This window comes from Epinephelus moara, chromosome 19, assembly GCF_006386435.1.
Source record: "Epinephelus moara isolate mb chromosome 19, YSFRI_EMoa_1.0, whole genome shotgun sequence".
Classification (NCBI taxonomy): Eukaryota; Metazoa; Chordata; class Actinopteri; order Perciformes; family Serranidae; genus Epinephelus; species Epinephelus moara.
The window spans coordinates 26,874,964-26,890,682 of record NC_065524.1 but is presented as its reverse complement, the minus strand read 5'-3'; the positions used below and the strand labels follow the sequence as shown (position 1 = coordinate 26,890,682).

Sequence of the window (15,719 nt, the reverse complement as noted above, 5' to 3'; positions counted from 1 at the left end):
ATGACTACAAGGAGACACAAAATGACTACAAAGAGACACAAAATAACTACAAAAAAGGAAAAAATGACAGAGACAAAATAACTACAAAAAAGGAAAAAACGACAAAGACACACAAAATGACTACAAGGAGACACAAAATGACTACAAAGAAGGAAAAAATAACAGACACAAAATGACTACAAAGAGACACAAAATGACTACAAAGAGACACAAAATAACTACAAAAAAGGAAAAAACAACAAAGAGACACAAAATAACTACAAAGAAGGAAAAAAATAACAAAGAGACACAAAACAATCAGACACAAAATGACTTTAAAAGGGGCAGAACAACAATAAAGACACAAAATAACCACATAAGGGGCAAAAAACAAGAAAGAGACACAAAACAACCACAAAGAGACACAAAATCGATACTAGTATTTTTTCCTTTCTGTCCATTTTCCAACGGACTATCCCTTTAAACCACCAAAGGTAAGTTTACTGAGTAGCTCAGATGTACACCACATTCTTTAAACAGGTATTTTTCACTATTTTCTAAAGCATATTATAGAACCAATGATTAATCAATAATGAATCATTGGATGCAGCCCTTGTCACAAGAGGTTTTTTCTTATCTATTACTGCTTTATTGTTGTTTTCATAGATTTCCTTTACAACGAAAATCTATCACCCAAACATCAACAGCAATGGTAGTATCTGCCTTGACATCTTGAGGTCACAGTGGTCACCTGCTCTTACAGTATCGAAAGGTAACTCATATCTTCATTTTGCCTGTGTGATAGAGCGTAGTATATCACAACAGCACTGTGTAGGATCTGGTTTGTACCCACAATTTACTGAAGTCATGAGGAAACATGTTTAAGGGTAAATTAGGATGTTGGGGAGGAAATGCCAAAGATAGGTGAGTTGAATTCTATCAAAATGCGCGTGACAGTGAAGTCCCTTTGGTGAATCAATCCACCAAATCTGCATTCTTCCAAGTGAATGATTTCCAGCCTCTAGGAGCACAGGTAACAGGATTTTCAAGCCTGATTATCCAAAAATGAACCTCTGCACCCTGTGTGTTTTTGTCACTTTGAAAACTATGAAATTGTAGGTTTTGTAAGGTGTAATTGGAAGAGCAAACAGGGGAATGTTCAGATATCAGTGTTGAAACTAATGGCTAGAAATACTTTTTTTTCCCAAATACCTAAACTAAAAGGATTTTTGATATAAAGATATACGATATCAAGGTAGGTCCATTCATATTTATGTGTTTTTTCATTTTTCTATACTTGGACTTTACTTGACTTCACTGTTTCTACTGTTTATTTTATTTTCCCCTTTAAATTGGCGTCATTATTATTAATATTGGTTGTGGTGAGATGGCCTTATGATACTTTTCTTTTAAGAGATTTATATTGTACAAGACCATACTGGATTTATTTTTCATCGTTTTGCATTAAAGACATTAATCAGTAAGTGGATTGCAAATTGTTTCTTGACAACACACATGAGTAAACTGAAGTTCTGAACCATCTTGTGGCATGAAAATGTTTAATTCAGTTCTCAGTATATTTCAAAGTTGAGACTGACCTTTTTCTACTATTCACATGGCCACTAGGTGGTAGCCTTTACTTTTTACCGCCCAAAGACTCCTACTTAGGAACTGTTGCTCCTTGACAACCTGTTTGTCAAGTAGGGAAACTTGTTTGAGAAACTTGTTTGTGTTACATGTAATTCAGGCCCATTTGCTAACTGGTTATTCGTGTGGATAGTGGATATTATAGTGTCATACTGTAGCAATAAAATTAATATAAGAAGAGATGTCTTGTTCATTAAAATGAGACTACCCATTATCATTATCTCGGCTGGGAGCAGCTCAGTTGTGCATTGGTGAAGTTAGTGTTTTCTCCTATTGATGTGTCCAGAATACACTATAAACATGCTGATGTTAATGTAAAGATGGGCATATACATTCTGCAGTGTTGTGGGGGTGTGGCTTAATCACGACTGTGCTGAGTGAGGACTTGACATGTCCTAGTCCTACAAAAATGTTGTCCCTCATCTTTCCAGTCAGCAATTCTATTAAGATCAGCTCTAATTACCTGCCAGAAGAAAAACATTGTTGTAGATTGCTGATAATTGAAATAAAACACTTAAAATAATAACATGTATGCCTTGACCCCACTGAAAGGGCCTACTGGTCCTCCTCCTTCTGCAAAATGTCACTCGAATTAAGACGTACCAACACATCTGGCACATAATAACTACAAAAAGCAGCAAAACAACCACAAAGACACACACAATGTCTGAAGAAAGATGCTAAATTACTTCAAAGAGACACAAAATAACCACAAAGAGACACAAAACGAATACAAAAGGGACAAAACAACAATACAGAGACACAAAATAACTACAAAGAGACACAACATAGCCCCAAAATGGCACAACAACACAAAGAGACACGAAACAACAACAAAGAGAAACAAAATGACTACAAAGAGACACAAAACAACCACAAAAGGGATAAAACATGAAGAGACATTAAATAACTACAGAAGAGGCAAAACAACAATAAAGAGATACGGAACAATCACAAAGAGACACAAGATGACTACAAAGAAACACAATGACTACAAAGAGACACAATGACTACAAAGAGACACAAAATGACTACAAAGAAACACAATGACTACAAAGAGACACAATGACTACAAAGAGACACAAAATGACTACAAAAGGGATAAAAAAAACACGAAGTGACACAAATTAACTACAAAGAGACACAAATAACAACAAAAGGGGCAAAACAACAATAAAGAGACACACAATCGCCTCAGAGACAGAAAGTAACCAAAAAGAGATTCATGACTACAAAGAGATACAAACAAAACAAAAAACGACATAAACCATCACACAGTCTGGGTGTCTTGCTCTTGTGTAGTAGAGGTGGTGGGGCCCACTGTCTCATAACCCACTTATGCTCGGAAGTGAGACTTATGAATAATTTAAATAGGAAGAATGTTATGAAATCCCAAATATAGCAGAACAAAATATTAGACAGAACTGTAGAAAACGAACACATTAATCCACACGTAACAAAACTATAGCCCTGAAAACCATCATTAATCATTTCCTGGCCACAGCATGAGAACAATGCCAGAATCATATTCCTATAGGGACCTGCAAACCTTTTACTGTTTACATCACTGAACTCCTGCTTCTGTATTATTATTATTATTATTATTATTATTATTATTATTATTATTACTATTTCACTCAGCACATAAACAGCATCTTTAGACTGTGACTTTCTACACATTTGTTTTGCTTTCTCTTTCCTGTATTGCTTCCCTATGGCCACTCTCAGGGTGTCGAGTGTTTCCTCTATAAACCAATAAATTGACGACATGGGGTGTTATTATAAACTGCCAGCCTGTGTCAGAAAGTGGCATAAAATATTGAAAGTACTCGAGCCTGCCTTTGTGTTTGTTTATTTTCATATGCAGTGGTCTTGAATTGTATTTTTCAGCTCATAATAACTGTGATTTTGTTTCATAACAGCTTCCCATAAATGAGACACAATAAACGTGTCCCCCACAAACTCAAATTGAATTCAGTGAATTTCACACATATAATAAAGTTTTAAGACTTCACAGAATCCAGGGGGAGTAAGATGGTTAAAAAAAAAGGTTTCTGGGAGGAGTCCCGGGTTTTTTTTTTGCAGGGTGACACGTGAAACTTTCTCGAGGAGTTGGTTGGTATGTTTGCTGTGTGCTGTACGACGCTCCGTTAACTCAGCAGACAACCTATAGCGAGTGGACCAGTGCTGCTGCCTATTTTTAGAAGTCTGCCTAATGGGGGAAAACGAAGGGGCTTGAAGAAACTGCAGAGGAAGGTCTCAACTGCGCTGCCATGAGCCCGCACAACACCGCCAAGTGACGGGATTAAAACAAAAGAAAAGTTAACAGAAGTTTCAACCGCTTCGCCTCAGCTCGACTTTACTTTGACTAAAACGCAGTGGCCACCGGAGAAGTTGCTGCGCAGCGCAATGGCTGCCCAGTGCGACACTTTAAGCGGATACTTGCAGCAGTCGGACCAGGGCTCCAACAGCGAGCGCAGCACCGACTCTCCTCTCCCTGGATCAGAGGAGGATCTGAGCGGGCTCCATCCGCTGCCAGATCCGGAGTGGACTGAGGAGAGGTTTCGGGTGGACCGCAAGAAGCTGGAAGTCATGTTATTAGGTAAAATAAACCAAGTAACTAACTACAAAGTTACTGCTAAAGTATTTTCTAAACGTCTATCCTGTCCACGTCTCATCTCCTGTAATTGTACCCTGTCCTTTCCGAGAAGCTGCACACTCCAGCAGCCCTCTGACGGCCCTTTGTTTATGCTACACTCATAAAATGACACTTTCTGTACACACATGCTACTTTTGGGAAGTTCAAATTTCAAGACTCCTTCTCAGCATGGTCAGGAAGCTCGAGCGTGTCATGCGCGTGATCCGGAGCCAATTAGGGGCTAATTAAGCATCAATTAGCTCTGAGCTTTCAATTAGAGTTTTCACACAAAAGAAAGTGATACACCGAGCACAGGGAGAAGCTGCTGAGTTTACAGTCATGTGGGCGTGCGTGGTGTCTGCAACAAGCTTAAACAGAAGGTTGAAGAGGTCAAAGACATGAAGACAGTGATCATCATTGCTGTGCTGATGGAGAGGGCAGTAACATGCCCCGACCACAGGCTGGCGCTGCACAGACTCCCATGGTCTGTTTATAGACTCAACTGCAATTGACCTGAGCATGCAGTTTGCTTACTTCTCAGTTAAACTTAGAAAGAGACTGTTAGAAAACATCTTTTAAACGAATTGATGCTCTCTGCCTCAAACCTTGACGCCAGGTTCCTCTTACAAAAGACAGTACTCTGTTATACAGTAGAGCTTCAACGATTCATTGATTAATTGTTAGTTATTAAATTATTTGCCAGCTAATTTGATAATCCAGTAATTGGTTTGAGTATTTTTTTAAAGGAAGAAAATGTTAGATTCCCTGATTCCAGCTTCTTAAACGTGATATGTTCCAGTTCATTAACGTCTCTGAGAGTAATCTTTGTGATTGTGGACAAAATAAGATATTTGCGGACGTCATCTTGGGCTTCAGGAAACATTGATGGATTTTCTGACATTTTATATACCAAACATCTGTTTTCATAATTGGAAAAATAATCGGCAGTCCTGTTGAACAGTGTCATGCTGACTTTTCCTGCATGTGTGGGCTGCACAGTCAATCGAAATATTATCAAAATCGCAATATGGCCAAGTGCAATACCCAAATTGCAGGAGCTGCAATGTTTTGACAAAGGTAAAATGTGTGATGACATATAAATGAAGCATTGTGTTATTATAAATCACATTCAACATGCTTGTTTGGTACAGACCCCAGCTAATATCTCATCATTATTGTTTTTTGTGTTGTGTCAGTGAAGGTAAACTGCAAAAAATACCATTCCCACTAAATTGTGAGTCATTGCAATATCTATCAGAATAATTGCAATATATATTTTTTTTTTTTGCATATTGTGCAGCCCTGCTATGACAGTAAACTAAATATCTTTGTATTGTGGACATAACGGGACATTTAAATATCTCTTTTGGGCTTTTGGAAACATTGATCATACATTTTTCTACATTTTCTGACATTTCATAGACCAATCAACTGCTTTATTAATCAAGACAATAATCGACAGTAAAAAATAAATAAATCACAGTATATATAATTTTTTTGCATATTGTGCAGTCCAATATGACAGTAAACTAAATATCTTTGGATTGTGGACCAAACAAGACATATTAAGATGTCAGTTTGGGCTTTTGGAGACATTTTTCACCATTTCCTGACATTTTATAGACCAAACAGCTAATTGCTCAATCGAGAAAGTGATAGTCAGAATAACTGATTCACTGTGTAATCTCTTTTCTGATGTCGTGCAATTGACAGCGAACAGTTAAACAAGCGATGACAGACTCATAAAGACAGGCCAGGCCGGTCTCTGTCGAGAGTTCCCTGGTAACTCAAAGGTTGAGATCATTCATCACCCATATTCAAAACACAAGAGAGAGCAATATTAGAGCTTTCGGTAAACGGGCTGGATTCTTTTACCATTTTATCAAGACTGAGTGGCAGCCAAACATGACCTTAGTAGGAACATCCGTCATGATTGTGCTGTAATTAAAAACAAGAGTTGTACAGTAGCATGACGCTGATTGTAGCTCTAAATTTTACTCGGTGAAAGCTGTTAGTCTGTAATGTTTAAGATGTGATTAAAGTTTGAGGCAAACTTTTGGAGTAATCGTCAGCGAGCGTCTAGTGTTGAAGTTTATCCTACACACAGACGCATGCACTCACACACGTAGTTCCCCTTGAGGATGTCCTGGTTGCTGCCTCGCTGCTCGGTACATTCCTCAAAGCTCCATGTCATCCCCAACTCTTCCAGGAAAACAACTTAACCAGAGGCCAGCCCTAAAGTGTCCCAGACAAACCGTGCGCCATATCCTACAAGTGTCTGTTTGTGCATCTGTATGCGTTGTGTATAATCTATCCGGTCTACCGGCTCTTTATAGTTTTGTTAATTTGCTCTGGTATCTCTGCCAACGTCTTGTTTCACAATTGCTGCATCATGACATCATGGGTGACATTGCTCATGTTGACAGTGCAGCTGGGTTGTGGAGTAGAGACGGCTGCTGCATTACATTTCTCTGACCAGTTGTAGATTCAGGTTTAAATACCTCAGTATCCCAACTGTGAAACTGCTTTAAACTTTGGCATGTGGCCTTCAGGAAGAATCCAGGGAGTTTGGTTGCATCGTATGTAAAAACACAGTCTGTTGAGTTTTGCACATGATGCACTGATAACTACAGAAAGCTAGTCTCAGTCTAGTTTCAGCTCACTGGATAAGATTTGTGTCCATAGATGCAATTTCAAGTCTCAATAATAAATAGCTCTTTTAGACACATCCAGTTGGGTCAGAGCTCTGTAACATCTGGCTGTGTTTTGATTGGACAGGCTTTAGACTTTGACGTGGTACAGCATGTTCTGAAGGCAAGAATCTGGACGCTAATGAAATAATTTTATGGGAACCTTAGTGTATTTTTACTCAGTGTTTTACTGTCTGTGACGGTATCTCTGGCTTCTCTTTCCTGGAACATTAAGTGTGCTTGACCCTCGGCAAAGAGCCACGGGTCGATTCTTGTTGCATTCACTTCTCAAACAACAATAGCTCAGCATCTTGACTTTTTATCGCATCAAGGTAATATGTCTGAGCTAGTCGGCCTTTTTTAGGGGCTGATATGACCATCTGGTTCAGGAACAGCCATCTCTTTTATAAATTATTACATCAGTGGTTAAGCAATAAACTGCTGTGCGGTACACTTGCTTGTGTACAGTATGGCTAAACATTAATTCACTGTCTTGCATATGGATAACACATTTTTTACCTACACATACAGGAGGGGTTTTGATATGGATTATTTTTTTTTTTTTAAATGTTGGACAAAAATAGTGACACATCGATGATAAAAATGAATATGGAAAGAAACAAGGAAGATTTAAAATTGGGCTGCAGCTGATGTTTGTTTTTTATAAACGATCAATATGAGTTATTTTCTTGAGTATTGGATTAATCGGTTAATCTATAAAATATCCAAAATAGTGAAAACTGCTCATAAAAACTTTGCAGAGCCTACAGTATTGTCTTTAATGTTTGGTTGTGTCTGATGAGGAAAACAAATTAAAAAAAAATATTGAATTAATAATAAGATAAATCAGAAAAAAACATCCAAAAATCCTCCCATCAGAGAAACTGAAATTACAGAATATTTGCCATTTTTGCTTAAGAAATGACCAGCAATCCATTTATTATCAAAACTGAGACTGATTAATGTTGTGTTTGGCAACTAATCAATTAATAGATTAATCAACTCTAATTAAAAACAGATGATAGCAACAGAGTTACCACAGCATGAAAATATTTGACTAAATAAACCGTGCCATTTTGCTCATGCTGCAGGTCAGTTTCATTTGCTTCCAGTACATTATAGTCAGGCTGTACTGATGAAATTGTTCAATGCGGTGTCTGTTGTGCCTGAATCATGATTGGTTGATCGACTTGAATGCTTTGATCGATAACCTTTGTGGTCTCAGTGTTTATTTAAGAGGCAAGCTAATTGCTGTGTTGAGGAATTATGGTGTGATGCATGTTGGCAAACAGACAAATAAGCCTGTAACGTGTGTGTCTGCCAGATTACATGCTTTGTTCATGGACTGCTAGAGTTTTATGTTTTACAGTCAATCCCAGAGGCAACCTGCTGAAGAGCCTGTCTGTCTGTCATGTCCGGCATGTGTCTGATATAATTAGGAAGTTTGGAATCATTTCCAGTATATACATGTATTACATTCCTTTATCTTCATTATCATTTTTTTTTTTTACTATGATTTCATTCGTTCAGCGTCACAGCCACTTCTGTTTGTTATAGTGTAACATGCTCCTGGCCCCTATTCTGGATTTGTATCTTAATTCTCAGAGTTTTTATGAAGTTTAGTCCTCAAATCAGATAAAGTTATTATCGTAGGTGATTTCAATATTCATGTTGACGTTGATAATGACTGCCTCACTCACTGTGTGTCAGAGTGTACATGTACCCACTCGCTGTTTTAACCACACCCTCGATCGCGATCTCGCTCTGACGAAATTGAAATTGAGGTCTTAATCTTTCTACAAAATCCCTCTCAATCAGATCATTACTTAATAACTTTTGATGTCTTATTACTCGATTACACTCCACTTGGCAAAAGCTACTGTTCCAGATGTTTAACTGATAGTGCTGTAGCAAACTTTAAGGAAATAATTCCATCAACATTAAATTTAATACCATGCCCCACTGTAACAGAGGTTTCCTATATTGACTTTAACAACACAACACTTGACTCTGTAGCATCTCTTAAAGGGACAGTGTGTAGCATTTTCAGTTGCTTATTGGCAAAAATCGATGTCTGCATTCATAAATGTCATCATTGGTGTATCATTACCTCCACCAATAATCTGACTTATTCCCGTAAAAGGAGATTTCGGATTTGTTTGTACATTGTGTGGGTAAGTCGTCTGGGGGGGTTCCATAACGTTTCACCATCTTCAAAATACCTCCGCCAGCGAGGGACATACAGCCCCGCCTTCAGCGTTTAGGTTGAGACCCAGGCCAGCGCTGCGTGACCGAGGAGCCAAAGTAGAGGAGCAAGAGGCATTTCGCTGCTACCCTGGCAAATTTGAAACAAAGTCCCACTCTTTGAGCATAATGCAGGATCATGCATATGCAGCATCACGGGAGACGGAATCCTCGTTGCCAAGAAAGCGCAAAAGGGAATCAAAAAGGCAACGTGACCGGCGAATTTAAAAAAACGGGGGTCAACATCGGGGTAGCCTTTCCCAGGTGGAAATGGCTGCTGAAGGAGAAAGGTTTTAAAAGGGACGCTGACGTTGCCTGCTTTGTTCTCGACGGGTAAAAAACTTTGCTGCCCAAATTAGCTCGTCCTCCTCTCTCTTCCTCCACGCCTAGCTCCTACCGATCCTACCTCTCTCCCTCTCCCTACCAGTGCAGGCGTTGAATCACCAGATGAAGATCCAAATATAAATGAATGATTTAACCCAACTAATTAGTACATAGTTCATGCTTGTTACACTCAGAGGATCGTACAGTGTCGTAGAGCAATATTAGCACTTTGGGAACATTTGTTTGTGTTCATTAGCAAGCTGCTAGATGCTATGTGGTACCAAATCCCCCAGCGCAATATAATTCACTATCTTGCTTTTAGGTACACAGCGGCTATCTTAGTTGCAATACGCGTTTGAAACAGTGAGGCGCTAGAGTGCGCTATCCGTTTGAATGCAATGAACGGTTTCAACATTTGATGGGAGAAAATCCTACACACTGTCCCTTTAAAAAGAAGATAATGAAACAAACAAAGTTAACTCCGTGGTATAACTACCCAAACCAAAAATTAAAACAAGTATCTCGAAAATTTGAAAGAAATTGGCATTAAACCAAACTGGAATAATCGTGTTTAGTCTGGCAAAGCAGTGTTAAAATGTACAGGAAGGCCCTCTGAAATGGTAGAGCAAACTATTACTCAGCATTAATAGAAGACAGGGATTATTATGTTGATCTGTTTTGTACACACGCCATCTGTCCATCATGGAGGAGGGATCCCTCCTCAGTTGCTCTTCCTGAGGTTCCTACCACCAGGTTTTTTGGGGGAGGGATTCCTTATCTGCTGTGAGGACAGAGGGATGTCTGACGCTGTACAGCCCTCTGAGGCAAATTGTGATTTGTGATATTGGGCTTTATAAATAAAATTGAATTAGTTTGATCTATTATTTAATCTATATCAACATCAGCATTTTATCTACTAATCGGATAACTGATGTGCCCGACAGGCAAGTGTCGTTTTTCACATTTGGCCGGAGAAATCTGATCACTTGTAGCAATGCATCTAAAGTTTAGTGCCATAATAACATTTATATTAGCTTTTTGTCAGAATCCGTAAATGTTGTCCTCACAATAAACCTGGCTGTACTCAGAAAAGGTGTCAGAGTGGGACATCAGACTGTTGAAGAGCCATATAGTCAGGGGGTTGCATAAATTTTGGAGAATAGAAACGACAGTGAAGCACTCTGTACCCATTAGAATATGTTGGTGACTCACCAGAATGATTCCACACCGGAGCAAAATCCCAGCATACACACTTAAACTACCCTCTATTTGGATCAGCCGTATTTCACGCCCCCGTTCTGGCACCGTTTGCATCAGGAGAAAATGGAAATTGTTAACTGCTTTGCAATTACAAATTTACTGTCTCTCACATTGGCAGCGACGCAGGTTCCCCGGGCTTAGATCAGTAAATAGAGTGTAAAGTGACGACAAAATCTCACCCTGACAGCCATCTGGGTTTAACTGTTGTACTGTTGGCACCCCAGAATAGAACTCCCCAAGTTAATGGCTTGGATACCTTGACACAGGCATGAAAGCCTGAAAGATAGTTTTATGTGTACAGGGAACAGTATAAGAGAACTTTTGTGTCTTGTTTTTTCTTACATTCATTATGATGTGAAGAGTCCAGAGGCAAGTGTGGGAAAGAGGTAACATTTTCTGCATGTGCAACAAGGTTTTCCATGGGTTTTTTTTAAGCGTGCATCACCTATGTATTCACCCGTGTATGGGTCAATTTGAGGAGCTGGCTGTGGGATTCCCTGCTCAGACTAGTAATGATGAGAGTTCAGTGGTGTTTGTGACTTAGCACGGCCTCCTGGTGGGCCAGTAACTGCAACAACAACCTGCAATTAGGCTAAGTGAATCATTTTCTTCGTTGAACTAATTTGTTTTCCTGCTCCTAAACCACAGACTATTATTGGGCGGCTTTGTCTCAGAACGGAAAAACTGTTGCATATGGTAATGAGAAAGTACAGGTATTCTCAGTATGTAGTGATAGAGGAGTTGTTTTGTTCATGTGTGCTGAAATGTTTCTCACATACAACGTTATTTGTGGGCCACACAAAATAAGAATACTTTCATACAGAGGCCAGTGGAAAGTCATCCTCTGAGAAGGGAAAATTGTCCTCTGCTGAAAATGCAATTATATTTCTCAGTATTCTTTTTTTTTCCTTTATTGTTTGGAGAATTATTTCTCTGGCTTCAAAACCCACATAATGAGGGGAGTATGTGTGAGGGCCTCATCCTCCTCGTCCTCCTGGGTGCTGAGTAAGACTCACAGACAGGAAGTGAGTGTCTTGTGGGGAATGTGCTGCAGGCTTTCTCTTCTCTCTCCCTCTATTGCTCCCTCTTGAGCATTCGAACACTGCTCTGTTGTTCCAGCCTCCGTCAGATCCACTGTGGAGTTGTTGGACTTTCCCGGGTCTTTATTCTGACACTACGACACCGTCCTCACCTCGTAACCCGACCAAACCCAGGCAGAAACATTACTGAAACACACAGACATCACAAACACTTGTGTTTTTGTAGCTTGCGCTCCTCAGTTTTGCAGCGAAGAAAGTTAACAGTATACCCACACACTTAATTGCATATAATCATCTCTATAATGGATAATTAGATACAATGTTAAAGCTATTTTGATTTCAGTGCTCTAATATAATAGCATTACATGGAGTAGTTTGAAGTAAAAGCAAAGATGGAGAGGCAGGGGGACTTTGGGAGAAACCTTACACACACACACCACCTTTTAGAAAAATGCACTGAAGGGTGGAAAACAATAGACGGAGCCAGCGCTAGAAAGGAAAATCCTCTCTGATGTGAAAATTGTGCTTTCCCTCTGATGAGGTTATCATCTGCCATTGGGAGATACTGTGATGTTTAAACCAGATTTGGACTGGATTCTCTACAAAATGTGTGTGTGAGTGTGGCAAAGCAGCAGTTGTGCTTATTTTGTAGTCGTGGATCACAGTCAGAGTAGTTACCACTGTCAGGACACCAAAAAAGCTTCACATTCATTTCAATAAAGCAGAGATTCATTTACTTTCACACACATTGGCTTCCAGGTTCTGCCTCAAGTTCCTCACACAGAGTTCACTCTGATTGAACTGTGACCTGTGAAATAGTGACACTTATCCTGTTGTCAGTTTGAGGGAAAGGGTAGGATTGGCCTGTTGTTCAGACTGTATTGATGGTACAGTCTTTAGTCTTAGTCTTCAGTCTTCATCTGCTGTCAAGATGAACGACTGCGTAGGAGGGACACTGAATAGGGTTGTAAGAAAATATCCAAACTTAAGTTTCACAATCTAATTAACTGAAGTAATTATTGAAATTGCAATATGACCAACTGCAATATCCAAATCACCAGAGCAGCACCTATTCCGTAAAGGTAAAATGTGTCACAATACAACATTACAAATAAAGCATTGTGGTGTTACATAGAGATGCACCGATCCAGCTTTTTCAGTTTCGATACCGATCCCGATGCTGTGGCTTTGAGTATCGTCCGATACCCGATACCGATCCGATACCATGGTTGACCTAAAAAGCTATATACCTTTACATGTAGAACAGAAAAGACTAGAGGCATCAGACATTGATGACTACACAGTTCTTTCCTAAGATAAAATGAAACAAGATGAAACAGATTAATGCAATGATGAGCTATTCATTTTTAACAAAAATAAACAATTGTGCAACAGCAGTTGAAATAGTGTGAAATACTTCCACACAGCAGATTCTCTCCTTCGCTCCATGGCGTATGACATAGCTCGCATCGCAATAGATTTAAAGGGAAAGGATCACCTGAGGTATAGGTTGCATTTTCCGATACCCAATCCATCTCTTTTGATGATATCGGGGCCGATATTCGATCCAGATATTGGATCGGTGCATCCCTAGTGTTACAGTGATGCCCAGCCTACAAATCATATTCCAGATGTACAGGAACATGCTTTAAATAACAAATAACAGCAGTAAATAACATCATTATTATTTATAGATTATTTTCAGTGAGCAAAAAAAAGGGGAAAATTACTAGGGATTTAACAGTCCATTGATCTGGATTGATGTGTCGATTCAATGATCAGCGATCCAGTATCATCTATGCAAAGGTAAAACATCAGTCCATATCATCATCTTTATGTTATGCCATTATTTTGGAACTATGTGTCACTGTCAAACAGGGGCAGGCAGATGACAAGCAGCCTCAAAGATGATGAGGATGACAAAAATCCTCTTGGACATAACAGTGATTTATACTTGGTGGTTCGGGCATCCGATTAGGATGCCTCCTGGGTGCCTCCCGCTGGAGGTGTCCCAGGCACGTCCCACTGGTAGGAGGCCACGGGGCAGACCCAGAACAAGCTGGAGGGATTACATATCTCGTCTGGCCTGGGAACGCCTTGGGGTCCCCCAGGAGGAGCTGGAAAGCTTCACTGGGGAGAGGGATGTCTGGGGTGCTTTGCTAGGCCTGCTGCCCCCGCGACCCGGCCCCGGATAAGCAGATGAAAATGGATGGATGGATGGACATAAATCAGCAGTGTGAAAACATTTTCGATTATGGAGAAAATGCAGGTCAACAGATACAGAACATGCTGTATGTGAGTTGCGAGTTAAAACACGAGCATCTCACTCTGCTAATTTCTCATGGCAGCAATGTTAGCTGCTGTTTCAACAATGTCAGGCTGAAACAGTGTGAATCCCTTCTGAAATTCAACTGAGCTGTTTTGTTAGGAGACATGGTGACTTAAGACCATCTGTGAGTAAGAAAAATGATATTGTTACATGTCATTTGTTGAGCTATGAGTAGAGGAAAAGTCTGCTAGCTGCTAGGTTAATTTATGCAGTGTCAACATGTTTAAGCTAATAATGTGTAACTAGCAAAACAAAGTTGTTTTGTCCATAAATCGTGACAGTTACTGAGCTGAATTTGATGCTTTTGTGAAATGATCTTGCCAGAAGATTCTTTCTGGCAGAAAGCCCTGAAGGTCAACTTATTCAGTGTGCTGTTGTTATGCGTGTTCGTGGAGTCAGGTTAAAGTAAAATTTACTGCACTTATTATTCATATGTTGTTTTTATCTTTTATGGCCAAAAGTAAAAAGAAAAGGGTGGCAGCTTCTTCTGTAACGTAATGTGTTAAATGGGTATATGATATTGTCTCATATTGATCGCAGGCCCCTGAATCTCATCGAATTGAAATCGTAATTGCGGCAGACTTGATATCAGCAAATATCGTATTGTTTAATGAATTGATTTGATATTGTATCGTGATGAAACTGGTGTCGAAATAATCTTTTTGCATATTGTGCAGCCCTATTTTTTGATATTTCTTAAATTGTTTACTTTAAGAAACCTGCATGCACTTGACTTTAGATCGGATCTAGGATCTGTAGGTCGTTGTTTTTGCATTAGCTACTAGTTCTCCTACACACTTGGCACATGGGAGAAGTTTCAGTGCTGCAACCCCACGACTAGATGCTACTAAATCCTACACACTAGACCTTTAAAGTCTCTCTACATGTGTCTGTGCATTTTTGGAGAGGGGGCCATATGGGAAGCAAACACACGTCACAGCATTCAGTTTGTAATTTAAATGGTTCAGTTGATTTAACTGGTGGATTTTTATCTTCACTGGGCTTTGCTCGGCTGCCTCTTGCCACTTTCCCCCTCGCTCCTTTCTTCTCTCTTTCTTACAGATTTTACTGAAACATGCTGATACAATTAAACAATTCTATTCGACTTTGCTTACGCGTTGAATTCCTTCATCCTGGGCATGATGAAGCTTTCAGGAGCTGTAATATAATTGAGCTTCAGTCGGCGGAAAAACCTGTAATTCATTACTCAAGAAAATAAAACCAGGAGTCCTATTTCAGCCGTCCGAGTGGAGCTGGAGTGCTGTGACCCATTTCTATGCTCCTGGAACTGTAAATGGGCTGAAATGAATACCTGTTTTTCTACGCCCCTCAAAGCTCTTTTTCTTCAACCCTTTTCAAAGTGCAGATTTACATTCTGTCTGGTTTGCGGTTGCTATTTTAGAAACGTTTTTTGGGGGGGCACTCCTGACTTACCCCGCACGCGTGCGCACTCACCACACACACATAAAAGCAGAAACACACACACACACCACCCGGCCCTTCACCACCACCACCACCACCACCACCACCACCACCACCCACCCCCCCCCCCCCCCCCGCCCCCCCCC

The 15,719-nt window shown here is 39.9% G+C and overlaps 2 protein-coding genes and 1 long non-coding RNA gene across 3 annotated transcripts in view; 2 read left to right on the top strand and 1 right to left on the bottom strand.

Annotated features, from left to right (window-relative positions):
* LOC126406657 (ubiquitin-conjugating enzyme E2-17 kDa-like) overlaps positions 1 to 1,463 on the top strand; it is an 8,449-nt gene extending 6,986 nt beyond the window's left edge. Inside the window, exon 5 of the mRNA XM_050071089.1 lies at positions 646 to 1,463. Coding sequence (XP_049927046.1) covers positions 646 to 864 — 219 coding nt within the window. The 3' untranslated portion in view covers positions 865 to 1,463. The remainder of the gene's footprint in view (positions 1 to 645) is intronic.
* Positions 1,464 to 3,751: 2,288 nt separating this feature from the next.
* Positions 3,752 to 15,719, top strand: part of LOC126407079 (protein bicaudal C homolog 1-like) — an 86,081-nt gene continuing 74,113 nt past the window's right edge. The window contains exon 1 of the mRNA XM_050071751.1: positions 3,752 to 4,228. Coding sequence (XP_049927708.1) covers positions 4,036 to 4,228 — 193 coding nt within the window. The 5' untranslated portion in view covers positions 3,752 to 4,035. The remainder of the gene's footprint in view (positions 4,229 to 15,719) is intronic.
* The window catches only part of LOC126407080 (uncharacterized), a 70,622-nt gene continuing 66,729 nt past the window's right edge, over positions 11,827 to 15,719 (bottom strand). The window contains exon 3 of the long non-coding RNA XR_007571754.1: positions 11,827 to 12,008. This is a non-coding gene — a long non-coding RNA (uncharacterized LOC126407080). The remainder of the gene's footprint in view (positions 12,009 to 15,719) is intronic.